At 39.0% G+C, this 18,793-nt stretch overlaps 1 protein-coding gene across 1 annotated transcript in view; it reads left to right on the top strand.

Moving 5' to 3' along the window:
• Positions 1-18,793, top strand: part of LOC149198494 (RNI-like superfamily protein) — a 301,230-nt gene that overhangs the window by 220,231 nt on the left and 62,206 nt on the right. Inside the window, exon 6 of the mRNA XM_089402074.1 lies at positions 13,853-13,923. Within this exon, the coding sequence (XP_089258200.1) occupies positions 13,853-13,923 (71 nt within the window). The remainder of the gene's footprint in view (positions 1-13,852; positions 13,924-18,793) is intronic.

The raw sequence follows: 18,793 nt of genomic DNA on the forward strand, positions 1-18,793 counted from the left end.
TTGGGGTTCTGTTGGGCACGGGATCCCCAAGGGAAGTTTTGGGGCTTAAAGCCCAGATTTTGACTAAATTGGATGGAAAGACTCCGCGTTTTGTGGGTGTGGAGCGCGAGCTTGTAAATGAGTCAAAGGGTTGTTCGCCCTTAATTTGTAATGTAATGTCGGCTTTAGAGATCTACCCATGGTTCGCGGACCATGGGATTGTATAAATAGAGCAAGGCTTTAAGTTGTAAAAGTAATCAAAGACACCGAATGAAGGATGAAGAATTGAGTCTTATCTAAGTGTAGAGTCGAGTATTGGGTCGTAGAGTAGGAGAAGGCTCTGCAACTGAGTGCACAGAGGCCTAGTAGTCTGCAGCTGAGTGCACGCGGACCCCTACAACTGAGTGCACAGGGTGAGTCAAGTCTGTAACCATTGGAGAAGTAATAAAGAGAAGTTTCATATCATTTATGTGTATCTTTTTCCTGTTTTGTGCATTGAATGTAGTGGGTATAAATTGCAATTTCACTATTTATATGGTGTGTGAACTTGTATGATTGTGTTGATTAAGTGAATATAAGATAAAGTATCTGTTTACGCGAAGCTAACTAACAGTTATAAGAAGATAAGTAAGATCCGCGGCGTAACTTGGGGGGAAATAGCGCAGATCACTGCTTTAGTAGTGCGAAAGCATCTCAACCCCTAGTTAGGGCTGCGCGAAGATGATTATAACAGATCACGAAGGCTTCGCAAGTCAGGGAAGTACGCGAAGAGACTTGCGCGAAGTCATTCACAGTTGGACTAAATCGACCCCTCAGACATCTTAAGGGTGTGGAAACTTGGTTCCAGCATCCCCCCATACTACTTCGGGTGAGATCTCAGTCTGCGCTCCGCGGGCTGTTGTCGAAAGGGCTAGTAGTGTAGGGACTTGTTTGGCTAATTAACTCCGAACCTGGGTCAGGCCCCATCAAGCCAACACAGATCTTCTGAGTATTCTATTGCATATATGAACTTTGTTTGTTACATTGGTATCAGAGCATACCGCTGAAGTATACAAACTTTGTTTGTTACATTGGTGTTAGAGTAATTCAATCCTCCGATTGCTCAACTACTGCATAAAGCCACTCTAATTTGGCCTTTGGCCATCAACCTATCAACTTCGTTGTTGCTGTGATTCAAGCATTTTGCTATATAGTTGTGGAGATTCTCCATTCACCCATTAGGGCTTTTGCCATTTAAAATAAAAAACGAGTCTTTGGCTATTTAAAAGAAAAGGAAAAGAAATAAAAATAAAAAAATTATATATTTAAAAAAAATCATATATAAAAAAAGGAAAAAAAGTATAGAATTAAAAAAATTATAGAAGAAAAAAGGGTCTATAAAAAAAGGATTTAAAAAAGATATTATATATAAAAAAATATTATTAAAAAAAATTATATTAAAAAAAATTATTATTAAAAAAGAAAAAGAAAAAAGAAGTTATAAAAAAAATAAAAGAATAAAATAATAATAAAATAAAATAAAATAAATGTAACCTGTGCATTAAGTTGTCGACGCAAATCAACCGACAACAAATCGGGCGCAATTCTCAACGTTGTCGACGCAATCTATGTTATCCCCGCATTCGTACTCTGTTAGCCTCACTCTCATAATAAAACAATTATAAATCCAAAATTATAATTAAATAAATCGAATCTTGAGAATTAGGAGTTAGTTCCTCAAACTAGGGAGTTTAGTTAGGATGAGAGATTCTCTCCAACTAGTTCTCCTAGATTAGTGTTTTATTGAGAATGTATCTCAACCAAGTTTGTTCAAGATAGATGCACTATCTTGAGACAAACTTCCTCATGTATTTATATGTATCATAAACATTATTTTAATATTGAGAATGTGAGGAATGCTACAACGCTGAGGCCTTTTCCGCCATGTCTGGGTTTTTCTATATTTCTGCTATTTATTTTATGAGTGCTTTATTATTAGTTTCTTAAATCTCTTCAATTGGTATCAGAGCTTTATAGTTCCTAGGGCCTGAATGATTTTGTGGTAATTTCCATGGATGGTGGAGCGTTATTTCTCATCGAATGTTGAAGGTGTTGTCTGAGTGACTGTGGTGTGGTGTGATTGTCGACCACGACTAAGTTGATCTGCGTAGGGCCGAGACAACCTGTGCCGCGACAACCTGTGTGGTGTGAACACTGGACGTTGGTGTGGATTAGTAGATTCATTTTTTTTTGTGTGCCTTGGAGCTGCGTGAGGTAACGACCAAAGGAAATTTGACTCTGTCGGTAGATCGGAACTCTGCCAGCTCATGATCTGATAAGGTAGATTAGATCGGATCTGATGAGGTTCCAAAATTTGGCATTCTATTGAAAGCTTTGGGCATCTTTCCATGGCGCTACAAATGTGTTGGTGAATCCGACTACCGTGAAGCTACAGAATATCACCGTAGAAATTTTGTGGTATTAGTTTATTAAATTCCTTCATGTGGTTTACTAAATGTCAGCTGAAAGAGGAAGCGAAAGGGAAGCTGGAACCTACAACCAATGATCGAGTCAGTCTCCAGGGATCCTAAGACAGTGTGATTTTATCCCTGCTAGTACATGGATATCTGAGCCAGATCGACTGACAGAGATTAGTTTAAGCTTGTGTAATCATTTGTGCGGACTGGTGTAAATGCTGTGTTGTGAAGACTATTGTTTTTCGTGTCTTCGACGAGGCCGCTATTTTGAAATAAAAATTGGTGACGGTTGTGTATTGACTGCAGGTGTGGCATCCTAAGATGGTCAGAAACATCAGCGTGACATTTATGGACTGAGCATATTGCAAACACTGATGTTTGCAATGGTGAATCAGCGAGGAGTGCGACGGTAATCAGTGAGGTGCAAGTGTGATCTGGACACACACATTCCAATATCGGAGGAGCTTGTTGTGAGATGTAGGATATTGAAGGCGTAGATTGTCTCGGTTATGTTTGATGAGGCTGCATTGGAGACTTGTCCACTGTGGAGGCTGCCGTGGAGCATCGTCAAAGCCGCAGAGCTGCAGAGTTTATTTGATGAGAGAAGCAGAGTTTATTTGATATTAGATCTATGCCCTGGCCTGTTTTGAATCAAGTTGTTTAATACTTGAAAAATCTCTTTCAATCGTCCTTGAATACACAGATCTCTCAAGTCCTGGGGAGGTATTTCATCGACAGGGGTTCGTTGCAGTCCAGTCGCAAAGACTATAGCCCTTTTGAGCTGAATCTGAGAGAATGTTAGCCCAACGAATAACATTGTTGTCGTTTTCTTTTTCAGAATCCGTAAACGATTTGTGCCTCGTCCAGCTTCTGAGATGAAGGAGAGCAGATGGACTTTCGACGGTGGTATGAGAGATCTTCATTATATTTGCGGAGCCATTGAAGCAATCAGAATTATCGTCACTACGATTGCTTTCTTGATCTTTAATATTTACCTCAGAAACAGGTTTGCTGAATTCCAAAGATGCTTTTCTAGTCCTTGGGCTTGTATTCTACATTGTTTTTTCATTCCATGATCTTAGAAGCTAACACCGGACTGCTAGAGTTAGGCATTTCGTCTAACCCCATAAGACGCGCAACAACATTCGGTGAACGTTTACACAGGGTATCCGGAGAGAGTTTGGATGTCTCCCTCGCCTTCAACGAAGAGCACCAAAGTACAGCTGCATCTTTGCGCTCGATTGTAGACGGCCTGGAAATTTCTCTGCCGTCGCATGAAAACCTTGGGGAGTCCTTTACAAACGAAAATCTTGGAGGTGCCGCATATTGTATGGATTCAAACGAGGATCTTGGTGTACTCTCAATATTATTATCCACCAGTAGGTTTCATGGTAAAAAGTAAAAAAAGGAACTTTTTATTATTTTAATAGTATTTACTTTTTGAGAAAAATCAAGACATTTGTAAAGAAAAAAGTGGGTATTATCACATATGACATGTGAGGGTTATGATTGACTTTGAAATGGTCATAATATTAGATAAAGTGTTTCTTTTAAAAAAAGAGAGGGTATATTTTTTTAAATGAGTGATGTTTAGGAGAGATAAGGAGTGGATAAAATCATTTATTTGTAATGGAGAAATAAGGAGTATATTTTGTCATTTTGGAGTTATAAGTATTTTGTATTTGGAGAGATAAGTGAATATTTTTAGAAGGTTGAGTCAGTCTTTGAAGACAATTTACCTCTAAGAAGTTCTCAAACTTTGTGCTTGAGAAGCTTCAATGAAGATGTTGTAAAGATGAAAGGTTGATGTACTCAAATACCTAATAAAGACATTTTTTTTGTAGTGTTGAAGTGTCCTAGATCCGCCCGAAATTGAATAAGGGGATCTTAGGTGCACCTTGTGTAGTGACTGATTGTGCATGATTTGTATTCAAATTATCAAAACGCTCTCTTTGTATTATGCTTAAACAACTACATGCACATAAGCAAGCTTAAGTATAAGAACGCTTAATCAAGTTCTTGTAATCAAGCTTAAGTACATAAGCACAAAGCGTCACATCATCAACTTGATAAGATGATCTTCCAAACAAGCACATTTCACATCATGTAATCAAAGCAATCAAGTTAAGGACGCTACAAAATCCAGCATTTCAAGCCAAGACGACATCAACATCATCAACACTTTTTGTATCACTTGCAGATAAACATGTTTTAACTGAATTGTACGGGTGCATTCTCGGTTGTAACCGACACCCTAATTTGAATTGATAAGGTGAATACAGTAAGTCTTCAACTGAGTCATCAAGATTGAACTTGTCATTTGTCTCTTGGGTGCATTTTCGACAGTGTTCGACACCCTTCCTTTTTTAAATCAGCACATTCAGTGAGTACATTCACGAAAGCACAAAGTGTCAGTAATCAATCAAACAAGTTCAAGCAAGCCATCTAGCATGCAATCATCATCAAACGATTGTGAATTCTAGTATTCTATTCTTCAAGTGAGCATCAAATCAAGCTAGTGGGCGATCGACAACAAAGTCAGCAGTGAGCAGTTTTCAAACACAGCAAGAGCAATAGTGAGTTGTTTTTCAACGTCATTGGTCAGTGGACAAACAAATACGCTAGTGGGCGTCTAAGTAACCGGATTCGTCCTATAGGCCCCACGAATCCAGAATCCATCGTGTTCGATGCGATTCTCTCTAGATTCGTGTCCAAAACCCATGACACATCGTGTCCTTTTTTGACACATTGAATCTGACTGCGTGTCATGATTTTCTCAGCGTGTCACGATTTTGGGAATCGTGTCCTGTTTTCCAGGACTCGCTAGGCTCAAAAAATGACTTGCACAGGTATGAAAAGGCCACATTTGGTCATTACAGCCATGCATATTTTCATTTGGCAAGCGTTTTGGCAGCTTCATGATCAAGTCTAGGCCCTAGTATTGATATGCTATTCATGGTAATGTTAAATTCTTAAAGTAAAGGTGACATTCTCCTTAATCTTCATTTTCATCATTTTACTTAAATTTTTAACATTACCATGAAATGACTCAGGATGTTTGAGAGTGGTTCCGGCCTCATTGGATTTCATATGGAGAAAGTAGAATTTTAGATTTCATTCAAAATCCAGCAGACTTATCAGTTTTTCAGGATTTTAGGATTGGGGGATTGCGATGTTTCCATTGAATTTTGTCATGTATTAGGGTATGGAACTCTTATTTAATCAAGAGCACCAAACCAGGAGCTTCTGAAAATGTCGCTCTTGCTCCCATTTTCGCTCCATCTCCCCGCTTTCGCTCCAGCTTCCAAGTAACACTGTTCCTGATGATATGGGTCTGGACACCAGTGTTGAGTTGGCATTGGCCAACATGGATCTCAATTATCCAGTGCTAGAGCTTGTTAGATTTGATGACTTAGAGGGGTCATCCTCCACACCAGCAGATGCAGAGGTGACTATGGATACAGGGGAGGAGGAGGATGCAGAGGAGAGCAGTGGGGACCATGATGATGAGGACATTGATGCTGATTCTGATGCTGATTGATTCCTTGAGGCTTGTATACCTGTAGTTGTTTTATATTTTCTATTTCTATTTGCCATTGGCATTGCACCAACACTACCTATGTAACACATTTTGATTTGATGACTTAATGAGAAAACTACAGTTGTCAGTGTGTTTATCTTACTATCTTGTAGTTGTAAGTTGTCTTTCAGTTATGAATTATGAATCATGATTTATGTGACCAGTACCACTGACATGTATTTGAATTTTGTATGCACTATGCATGCTAATAGCTATAGATGAAGATCTATGTTTGAAATCAATAAATTTGTATCATTAATTAAAATTTGTGTAAGAAATATCTAATTTTTAATATATATATATATTTTAATAAAATAATATATAACGAATCCTATGTGTCCTGTTCTGGGGGGTCAACGTGTCTGAATCCGACACCACGAATCCCGAATCCCCGTGTCAGGTGACTTAGGTGGGCGTTCATCAAATTTTTTCAGTGGACACAAGATGCTGATTTCAAGCAAAGGACAGTTGGATCCTTTTGTAGCTTGGCATGTGATGGAGTCGTCAAGCGACATTCAGAGATGAATCAGACATGCAGGTGACTCATGGTCTCTTCATATTGTAGTTTCTTCAGCATCTAGCTTTGGCGGTTTTTCAGGCAAATGTTTTTTGAGGATCAACTTGAGAACTTGGAAGAGGGTTCCTTGTTGTTATTTTGGATTTATCATTCGGGGGGGGGGGGGGGGGGGGGGGGAGGGGGGAATGTTAGCCTCACTCTCATAATAAAACAACTATAAATCCAAAATTATAATTAAATAAATCAAATCTTGAGAATTAGGAGTTAGTTCCTCAAACTAGGGAGTTTAGTTAGGATGAGAGATTCGCTCCAACTAGTTCTCCTAGATTAGTGTTTTGTTTAGAATGTATCACAACCAAGTTTGTTCAAGATAGATGCACTATCTTGAGACAAATTTCCTCATGTATTTATATGTATCATAAACATTATTTTAATAATGAGAATGTGAGGAATGCTATAAGGCTGAGGCCTTTTCCGCCATGTCTGGTTTTTCTATATTTCTTCTATTTATTTTATGAGTGTTTTATTATTAGTTTCTTAAATCTCTTCATAGTCTAGGAAACAACCGGTCGTCGTGGTCATCCGATTTCACCCACATCGTCCACAATCTCTTCTTGTTGTGCTGCCACCAATGTTGGCCACTTAGAACTTCGTTGTACATCCAGTCACGGTCGCTTGACTAGTTGTCACTTAACTGACCCAAGCCGTTGCCGCCATCGCTGACCCATGCACACCGCAATCATTGTCCTCCCTTGCTAACCTTGGTAGATTGTAGCCGCCAACCGTCTACAGCGTATGGGTTGCCTATCCCCTGTCGCTTACCATTGCCACCTGAGAGCATCTAAACATCGTCGTACATTGATTTTGAAGCAATAGTTCGTAGAAGCTCCAACAATCATTCCACACAAATGTGTACTATGTAACTGCATCAAGAGGCCATAGAAGCTCTAGCAATCGTGTCGTTATCTAAGTCGATAATCCAACAGTCATACAAAGGGAGAAAATAGTTAACAGGGTTCCAAAGTGGTTATCGATAAGTCTTGACCCTCCAATTGACCAATTAATTCAATTAATTAAACCTAAGGTTGCATTGTTTGAAAGGTTTAATCAAATTCGGAAAAAAATAAATTATATTATTAAAATATGTAAAAAGCTCCCAACAAGTTGAAACATTAAGACAAGGTTTTATCATTGAATTATAAGGTTCAAGCATATTGTAAAAAAGGGTACTTTGTAAAGTGGGAGAAAAAGTTTGAGGGATAAATTAAAGGAAATTCATGAAGTAATATTACTAAAGTTACTAGGTGCCAAGTTAAAGTAAAATAGTGACATATTATAAAACTTGAAAAATGGAGTATTAAGTATCGACATTGAGTAAGATACTTATAATAAGGTACTTTTATAAGCTCATTCTGAAGAGGAAAAAAATGGAAACTAATAGTGGAAGATTTTTAGAAACTATTTTTAATTGCATTCCGGTGCTATTTAAAATTAAGGGGACTCTTGTAGGGAAAAATGTCATTGTTTCTATCTCACTAGCCGAAGGTAAAAATTATATAGACCCTGAAATCACAAACCAATTAATGATTCCTGAGTCAAATATAATAAAAAATCACACAGTCTTAACAAAAAAAATAGGTCATAACCAATTTACAATTAAACATTGGGGATTATACATTTATATCGCAATTCTCTGTTCAAACCCTATGGAAGGATCAAGTTGACATTACTCTGGGTTCACCCTGTTGTCGCACAAAATGTCTGGACAACGTTACAACACTTAGAGTAAGGGTTGTCACTCTTAAATCCTTACTCACTCCGTTTAGACTCTCTCTTAGACAAGTCAAGGGGGGTAGTCCCTAGGTAAATGGATGAGAAAGCCTGTGGATCACGGGCTCTAGGAGATTTTGATGATGGATAACTTAATGAATTTAAATGATTAAATCAGATTGATAGATTAAACACCAAAGTAAACAAGACACGACCACAAGATAGAAATAATTTTAGACCAGTGCCTTCAATATTTGAATTAACCATCAATAAAACAAGTTACCCAGAACGATTTTCAATATGTGACGAAAAACGACGATAATCCATATAAATGCCCAACACTGTATCACACAAAATATTCCAGATTTAAAAATGATTACTGTTAATGACAAGATCTAGAACAGTCAATATGATTTATTGCGCTAGACTATATGAGAATTTAAGATTTAGTGTTTAACATCAGAGACACCAAGGAATTTAAAATTAATCGACAGGTCAAAAATCGAAATTTTAATGGGCCATAGGCCACATTAAAATTTTTAACGTTTAAGTGAAAAACCCCTTAATGTAAAGCCTTAATCACAAATTTAAATTTTTAGAATTTTTTTAGAATTTTTTCAATATTTAGAATTTTGAAAATTTAATTTTTTTTTAGGATTTTTTAAAGTTTTTTAATTTTTTAATGTTTTAATGTGAATTGAAATGTTTTGGAATTTTCTTTGAAATCAAAATTAAAATCATAGAATAAAAAAAAATAAAAATAAAATGAATCTAAATTTTAAGTATATACATATAACAAAAAATAAAAAAAACTAACCCAATGTATGTAAATAAAAACTAACCTAAATCCTAAAAACAAAAGGAACTAACTAAATTAACGTATACATAAAAAACTGAAGCAAAATCGAATTTCGTTGTTGTTTGGTGTGTGCAGGTCTGAGGAAGTTTGATGGTGGAAAGGAGCGAGGAGCTGGACGACGAAGAGAAATGAGGTAGCGTGGAGAGCTGGGGCTGCAGAAAGGGAAGACTGCCTAAGATGGATAGGCAGTGTGGAGATGGAGGATACGCAGATGAGGGGATGGGGTTTTATGCAGGTCCAGGGCAGCGAGGAAAGAGGTTTGGCGTAGGAGAAAGCAGCGTGGGCGATTTGATGGAAACTGGATGGAGCAATGGATGAAGGCAAGGAATCGCGCGAAAGGCTAGCAGTTGGGTAGCGTATGGAGTAGAGTTGCGATGAAGGTTTGATTTTTTACAGGCTGGACGGATGAGGAGAAATGCAGATGGATAGCGAGGGTATCAAGGAAGGGAGCCACGAGGGAAAGAGACTGCGTGGAGGAAAGTTGTTGCTAGCAAAAAGCGTTTGCAATGGATTTTCTGAAGTTTTTGGGGAGGCTGCGGGTCTAGATGAGGCTGAGAGCTGTGGGCGGATTTGCGTGGAGGAGAAGGATGGTTATCAGGCAGGGAAGTATGAGATAGCAGCAATAGCGAGGGTTTGGAGGTGAATGTTGCAGCCAGAGGGCTGCCTTTGAGGAGATCCACGAGTAGGCAGAGAAAAGAGCGAAGACTGCAGGTTTATGGAAGAGGGACAACGATGGTGAGAAGGGCTTGCAGCTGCGATGAAGGGGAGAGGGTTTTCAACGCAGGTCCGAAGGGCAACACGCAGGTGGTAGTGGATTAGACAGACTTTCCCAGAAAAATCGAAAATACTTTAGGTTAAAAATCACCAGTCAAACCCTAATTTTTTTTTTTTTTTTTTCCAGATTTAAGAATTTTGAATTTAAACCACTGGACTGCGAAACGCTAATAAATATTCCTGGAAAGCAATTTTAATGAACCCCTGAGATCAAGATCTTACCCTCTAGGGCCTAGATCTGGATCTGCACAGCTTTCTGCTTCAGATCTGCAACTGCAATGCAACAAAAAAAACCCAAACGATATACACAATGACCCAAAAAACACTAAAACCCTGAAAACCCAAGTCAAAAAACTAAAATTAATTACAGGTCTATGTACATAAATGGCAGATCTATTAGATCTAGGGAGTGTGAGTCTGACTCTGCTCCCAGATCTAATGATCTGCGGCTCCCGACAGCCAGATCTGATGATTTAGCACATAAAAATTATTTTTTTTTGAATTTTAGAGCAGTTACTAAGCTTGAAACCCTTCATGCATTACCCATAAAAATATCTTATGATAAGCCCAGGATCAAATTTACGCTGGGTTCTTCAGAAAACACAGATTGGGAGTTGGTTGGTTCAGCCGAGAACTTCTCCGAACGCCCGATGATCTGATAATCAAGGATTTTCCTGCAAAACTCAACTCAGCCGTCAATCATAGAGCGAGAGAACGATAATAAAATTCAGATCAAATAGAGATACCTGCTATTATATTCAAAACTTAAATTACCATTCAAACCCCAACGACTGAGAAAGATACCTGTACTCAAATCGCTCTTCAGAAAGCTATATCGATGGCCAAAAAGAAATATATGCATGAAAATAATACATTGTACAACATTTCCATGAAGAGTAACACCAGCAGAAGTTAACCCCAAAGTCTTTCTTTATTGCTCATAAAAAAGATTACAAGAGAGAGCTTTTCGCTTAGTACATGATCAAAAGATCGGATCAATCTGATTGACAAAATGACCTCCTATTTAAAGATAAATCTTCCAACGTCTAGTTCAAGTAATCTTTGTCAAATTGATCTCGACCGTTGATGAGGATCAAAATTTCTTTGAATCTCATCCGTCGAAATTTTAAATATCGAGGGAATTTCGAATTTTTCAATTAAATGCATTTTAATAAATTCAAAAATTAAAATTTTGCATTTATTTCTTCAAAAATTTGACTTTGACTTAACCCCAGGGACCTAAGACATAAAATTTAGCAAAATAATCAACTAACCTTAGTCCCTGGACCAGTTAAGATTAAAATTTTTAAAAGATCCACGAATTTTACCTCTGGAAAATTTAAATTTTCCTAGGACTTAGGACCTATGAGGGGATAGATTATTTTTCTAACCCTCAAGACATTCACATCATGATTTTTTACATTTTTACATCTCAAGGGGGAAAACCCATTTACAAAAGACCCTTGCAGACTACCGAGTTTTGCAACACAAATATAATTTAGCAGATCAAGCAATTTGTAATAAAATAACCTAACCAAATAGTTAGGAATATTCCCAAATCGCTTTTACATAGACTCGATCTAGAACACTAGGACTCCCCTAAGATTCCATTGACAAAATCCATTCTGGCTTTGGGGTAGGTTAAAGGAAAACTCTGCCAACTATCCGAGCATGGATCGGTGAGACAAAAAACCTCTCGGAATGTAGATCGTTACTAGAAAACTAAGTTTACCTAGGTGATTACATACATGACACAGATTTGCTGAGATTATTTTCATTATACACATGTAGACTGGGTTTACATTATAAGATGATCCTCAGGCTGACGATGATAGCTAGATGGCAGGGACATGTCGATCATGCGCTATCCCTTTTGCGAAAAGGGGGTGTACTGCTATGGGTCGTTGACACGTAGTGGTCAACGCACTCTAGATGGAAACATTAGGATCCTTCATCCTAAATACGAAGAAGAAATTTTAAATTTTTTCTTACAGGAAGAAAAAAAATAACTCTACAGGACATTACATTGAAATTAGATTCAGTAACACCAGGGGACATACAAGATATCTCAAAAATAATTTTTCAAGAAGGTAAACATGTGATACAAAATATGCAAATGGAAGTTGACAAAATCACTACTGACAAAAATGAAGAGGTTTCTCGGCTTAAGGACCGTAGTGAAAAATTACTGACACAAATTAAGAAACTTAAGAAGGACAAGAAGTTGTTGGAAAACAAAGTACAACAACTTGTCGAGAAGGAAGCATCGAAACCTTCAAATTTAGAAATTCAAGTTGAAGAGAAAGGAACGAATACCGATTCAGTAAATATCACAATTCAAGAAGATGACAAGCCAGATGAATTAAAAACATATTTCGATGTTGCAGTTCAAACGATGAAAAATCCAAATGAAGATTTTGTAACCAACTCAATAACAACAGTACCTGAAGTAAATCAGGGAATTGTCACGTGCAAGATAAGGGAAAATCAAACCACAAGAACTCCTTATTGACATCCAAATCACAAGAGTAGACAACTCAACTAGTCTGCAGATCCATATCATTCAGACCAGAAACAAATGACTTATGTTGCAAAAAGTGTCGATGTCACCACAATTCAGTTTTGTGGTAAAATTCCATTTCAAGTTTCTAATAACTGCATGATTCCACAGAAAATTGATTTAGGATGGTTAGATCCTTTTTCAGTTCGACTATTTTGTTTATTAGTCAGAGGATCTTATAATATTGTATCAACGAAGATGACAACTCCAAAAATTCGTAAATATGCTAACAGATTACAAGACAAGAAACATATGACACCTTGTCAGCAATAAATCTTTGAGGACAAAGCTTTTCAAAGAGGAAGGCAATGTTATGAATATAATTGATATAAAAATAATAATGATTAATTAGTGATTAGTATAGAAGAGGCATGTCTCTAAGGACATGACCATGCATGAAAGGGCACCTGCCTAGGTATATAAGTGGACCCTCATTTGTATTAATGAATAATCTCATATCTCATATGTTTTGTACATTTCTTATATAATATATTTGTCGGATGTCCTATAATGGAGATTTACATATACCAGATCTTCTAAGTATTCTACAACATCTATGAAATTTGTTCGTTACAAACCCTTGTTCATGTTGATTTGACATAAGATATAGCTGAATTGGTTAAGTGATTTAACACTTACCCAGAAAATAAAGGAATAGATTTGTTGTTGTTAAACTTTGCTGTAATTAAACATTTCAGATGTTTTATATACTTTCAAGTGTGTGCCCTAAGGGCTGTAATATTCCACTATTGAAGTACTCTTATATGCTACTTATTCCTTTGGATTGATGGGTGAAGTTCGGTTGAAAGGAAGTGAAGTATCACTGCTATAACTAAATATTCAGATCATTGAGAAAGCTGAAAGTTCACAGGGATTAAATCTGGGAAAACTCAAGTAAATGGGGTGAAATTTCAGAAGTTGCACTAATTACCCCATTCTAAAAAATTCTACAAAATTCAACCCTTTCTCATTAAGCTTGTCACTGTGTTGGCATATTTTTGTGCACAAAAAGACTTAAGATTGTTAGACACATGTACGTACTTGTCTCATGTCCTAGTCCCCTCTTTGATTGTCAAAATCGGATTTTGTTTTCCCATTAAAAATTGGAAAAGGATCTAAAGTTTAAACAGAAAAATCTATCCAAGAGAATTAAGCACAAAGCTTTTAAGACTAGATCCAAAATTAAAAAAAGGAAACATGAGTTGACATAGTGTTGCAATGTGTTTAGTCTTTGTCAAAAATTCTCTAGTACACTCACCAAAATATTCTGAACTCTAATATTTTTGGAGCTGAAATTTCGCTCATACTCGACAAATGAATGATTGCTGAGTTATAGTTGTTGCCTTTGTTTATGCAGAATCTCACAGATCAAAGTTTGAATCTTATTGCAAATTATTACAAGGAACTAAAACATTTGAACTTGACCAGGTATGTAGGAATTGATCTCTTAAGTTAACTTTGTTTTTGGCATTAGTATATCTAACCCTTGTTTTTCTGTTGTATCTCAGGAGGAGTCAGATGGGTTGTAGAATGATGCCAATGGAAACAGTAGTCATCTTTTCTCAATATCTGATATACTTCATTTGAACTGGATTTGGAACAAAACATGAATGATATGATGGAAATAATAATGAAAAGTGCCACATCTTGTAATTTTGTTGTTATGTTAATTACACTTCATCCATGCATAGGACTTTCATTACCCTAAATTTTGTGTTGTCGCTCAGATTGTACATGCACTGCGACAACGACTTAGGGCTGGGGTTGTCACTCTGATCTCCGACCTCTCCGTTTTAGTTGTCTCCCAACAATAGGCTATGGGGGCTAGTCCCTATGGAAATGTGAAGATGAAGGACAAGTTGGAAACCAATGAGTCCGGGAGACACGATTGAATGGCCTGGTTACTTGGTTAATTTTAGCAAGACGTAAAGATTAGATTAGATTTGAATGTGAGACCAGTGTCTTATGGAGTCAACTTCTTGCTTATTACCAATTAAATGCCAGGTAACAGGATGGACAACCGTTGCTTGGATGCTTCACTAACTTATATGCTGTGCAAATCCTAAGACCTAGATGTGATGCAAAAATCTTGGTTGATTTTAATTAAATGTCTATTCTAAATGTAACCTCCCTCTTAACTATTTTAGAACTAGTCTCTAGAGTAGGTTGTGGGATGGAAGCCAACGGGAAGCAAGCACAGGCTTGATTAACGATACCTCCCTTTATGTTCCAACCACCCGATGCCTCCAGTGTTGCAGAGATTGTGGCGCTGACGACTACAAGGTCACTGTGTTAACCACTAAAGAGGGTCTTAGTTGCTCAAGCTAAATTGAGGAAGGGTGGCCTTAAAATATCTATCAACCAAGCTTATGCTTGGAGGTAAATTACTAATGCAACTAGACTTAGAATGCAATGTGAGATTGTTAATTTTAGGTATGTTCTATGCTTAGAGCAATTGATTTCAATTTTCACAGTTAGCTCCATATCTTTTCCGGATTAGCAGTCACATTAGCATTAAAGTAAACTGTAGATAGAACATAAACATAAATCAGAGAAGACAAGCCAAGACAAGAGGACACAAGATGTGGCGCTAGCCAGGGACAAACCCCAATGTGGGGAAACCCTTGATCAATTCTTCTTATATGTTCTTCAATAGTTCAACAGAGAGAGAGAGATAGTACGTTTACAACTGAAGTCAACACTTTGACTTATCTAGATAAGAGCATAGATCATCTCTACGAAGATGATACATGAGATCAGTTGATGACATGCTGCTTCAACTGATTCTCCAAGGTGATTCCTTCACCTATCGTTGTGCTGCATTTCATCATCATGTTGCACCTCACTGCGCTACACCATGCTGCACCCATCATCACTATGCTGCATCTAATCAGGTTTCATTAATCATGACTGTACCCATCACTGTACTGCATATGTGCCATTGCTACACCATGTTGCCATCCTGACCTATGTGTTGGCTGCACCTTGCTTTGCTTGTTGTCCCTTGCTTGTTTGTTGTCCCTAGCATGCTTGTTGTTGCATGCTATTTGTCCTTTGCTTGCTAGCTGTAACATTGCATGCTTGGTGTATTTGCTGCTACAGATGCTTCAACTATTCTGGCAGTTCCCGGCAGTTCCGGCTGTTCCCGTCAGTTTCGGCTTTTCCGACTTTTCGACAGTTCCGGCTCTTTTGGCTTTTCCGGCAGTTTCGGCTTTTCGATAGTTCCGGCTTTTCCGGCAGTTCCGACTTTTCCTGCTTTTCTAGCTTTTCCGGCAGTTCCAGCTTTTTCGGCTTTTCTAGGAGTTCTGGCTTTTCCGGCTTTTCAGGATTTTCCAGCAGTTTCGACTTTTCTGCCAGTTCCAGCTTTTCCGGCATTTCCGACATTTCTAGCAGTTCCGGTTTTTCTGCCAGTTCCGGCTTTTCCACCAATTTCGGCTTTTCTGGCTTTTCTGGCAGTTCTGGCTTTTCCGGCAGTTTCGGCTTTTCCGATAGTTTCGGCTTTCTGCCCTCTGGATCAGGGCAACATTATCCCTTAGGATCTCTCTTCCTACTAAAACCCAAAGACAAGTAGAAAGAGGAAGAGATCCCAAGTGTGTGTTGAAATGACTTGAAGACCTCCTCCTTTTATAGTAAAACGTTGAGCACAAGTGGGGTGTATTTGGTTGTTGGCCGACCTTGACAAATTGTCCCATAACACAAATAAATTCATATCTCCATGAATACTTATCGGAATCAGATGATCTTTAGATCAATCCTACACCTCTCAATGAGAGGGATCCAAGAAAAATATTAGTTTCCATTAATAAGATGACCCACATGGAGTTTGGCCCTAGTTGCCAAATTTAACATTCCCTCTCAACTAGGGAGAACTCGATCCGCTGATCCGTATGTTCGACTGTACTATCTTTGCCATCAGTGCCCTGCACTGCTCTGCTCTGCTTAGCTCAGCTCAACTCAGCTCTGCTCAACTCAGCTTTGCTCAGCTCAGCTCAGCTCAGTTCTGCTTTGCTCAACTCTGCTTAGCTCAACTCTGCTCAGCTCAGCTCTGCTCAGCTTTGCTCTGTTCTACTTTGCTCAGCTCTACTCTGCGCAGCTCTGCTGAACCATGAAGAAGAAGAATTGATCGAGAATGTCTCGTACCATTCTCTACTGACCCGAAGTCAGTTTCATCTGAAGAGAGTGTCACATCACTCTTACTGACCCGAAGTCAGGTTTATTGATCCCGGATCAATATCACAAGAGAGTGTCTCAAATCACTCATACTGATCCCAGATCAGTTTCGTTGATCCCAGATCAATGGAGGTCATCCTAGCATAGGGAGTACGGTAGATACAACGATGCATCCATCGATAGAACTACTATGGTCCCTATCCTCATTTCCTTGCTCATTGATTAGATGAGAGGTACTTCCCATGAGTCCCAGATTGCATGGGTAGGATGCCTCGACATGAGAACTAATCATTCTGCCCACAGGAGAACGAATCATCTTGTAAGTGGATGCCACGGAGAACGAATCACCCTGGCCCACAGGAGAACGAATCATCCTGTTCCATAGTTGCCACGGAGAACGAATCATCCTGGCCCATAGGAGAACGAATCATCCCGTTCCACAGTCACCACGGAGAACGAATCATCCTGTTCCACAGTCGCCACAGAGAACGAATCATCCTGTTCCACTGTCGCCACGGAGAACGAATCATCCTGGCCCACAGGAGAACGAATCATCTTGTTCCACAGTCGCCACGGAGAACGAATCATCCTGGTCCACATGAGAATGAATCATCCTGTTCCACAGTTGCCACGTAGAATGAAACATCCTGGCCCACAGGAGAACGAATCATCCTGTTCCATAGTTGCCACAGAGAACGAATCATCCTGGCCCACAGGAGAACGAATCATCCTGTTCCACAGTCGCCATGGAGAACGAATCATCCTGTTCCACAGTCGCCACGGAGAACGAATCATCCTGGCCCACAGGAGAACGAATCATCCTGTTCATAGTGCACCACCAGGGGAGGGTGAGTTGCCCTGTGGTCGTATGTTGCTCCAGTAAATACCCCAAGCCCTTAGAGCTCCCAGAGCTTAATGCATGCAACATGCAGGACACTTATAAGAAGGTCTCTGAACGACTCCAAGTCATTCGGGAAGGTCACAGATTTGACCTTTCCCGGGGCTTTGACAAAATGTCTGCGATCTGTACATCAGTCTCAATGCGATGGAGCCTCCTTGCTTATCGACTTACCATATCCCAGATAAGGCAGTATCTGATGTCTATTTGCTGGAGAAATCATCGAATACGGGATTCCTCAATAATCGAATCCCACCTCTGGTTGTCGCAGAGAATCACAGTGGTATTCATCATGTGTACAAACAGCTCACTTAAGAGCTTCTGCAACCATGTAGCTTCACACGAGATCATACTCGTAGCTATGTATTCGGTCTCGGCGGTGCTTATCGCACTTCTGCTTCCTGCTCATCCATGATATCGAAACAAAATCCAAAGAGAACCAACACTGAGAAGTGCTCTAGTGATCCTCCACACTGCCTGCCGACTCAGCGTTCGAATAATCATGCAGTTTCATATTTCCGGCAGTGTATCTCAATCCATGAGAGATTGTGCCCTGAAGATATCTCAGAAGGTTCTTGGAACCAATCCAGTGAGGCTCAACCAAATATGAGCTCACCATGCTAACTGCAAAACATATGTTCGGATGGAAGTTCACCAAGAACATCAACGCGAATGAGTTTATGAAACTCAGAGGCATTTCCCAAATCTAGTCCGACATCACTACCATATAACCTCTAAAAGTTAAGATCCTCGAGGTAGTCACAGGATTGCAGTTTATCATTCCACATTTGGAATCCAACTCCCTCTTACTTCTGCAAATGAGAGGGTATGCACCTGTCAGAAATAGGTCGTCCTCATAAGGTGCCGGTATGAGAGGTCTATCATCCACAACCTTCAGGTAATGGTTTGGATCGGTTTCACTCCTAGTGAATCCCAACTTCATCTGACATCTATCAATCCTCTCATACTACGCCCGAGGAGTTTTGCTTCAAGCCATAAAGGGCTTTATTCCACCTGCATACGTGAGATTCCTGATCATCAATCTCAAACAGCTCGAGTTGTTCCAAACCCGAGGACCTGCTACATGAGGGGAATGGTCCCCTTGTAAGATTTTCCTTTGGTACATCTCAGACATGTACTTTCATCCTCTTTTTGAATTCAGACATCCTTGTCACCATCTGACTCACAGACCTTCGGTGCTACGTGTCAATGGACATGGTCCCTAGTGGA

This window comes from Pinus tabuliformis, chromosome 2_1, assembly GCF_031772625.1.
Source record: "Pinus tabuliformis cultivar Carrire ecotype Pingquan chromosome 2_1, CPIR1, whole genome shotgun sequence".
In the NCBI taxonomy this organism is placed as follows: Eukaryota; Viridiplantae; Streptophyta; class Pinopsida; order Pinales; family Pinaceae; genus Pinus; species Pinus tabuliformis.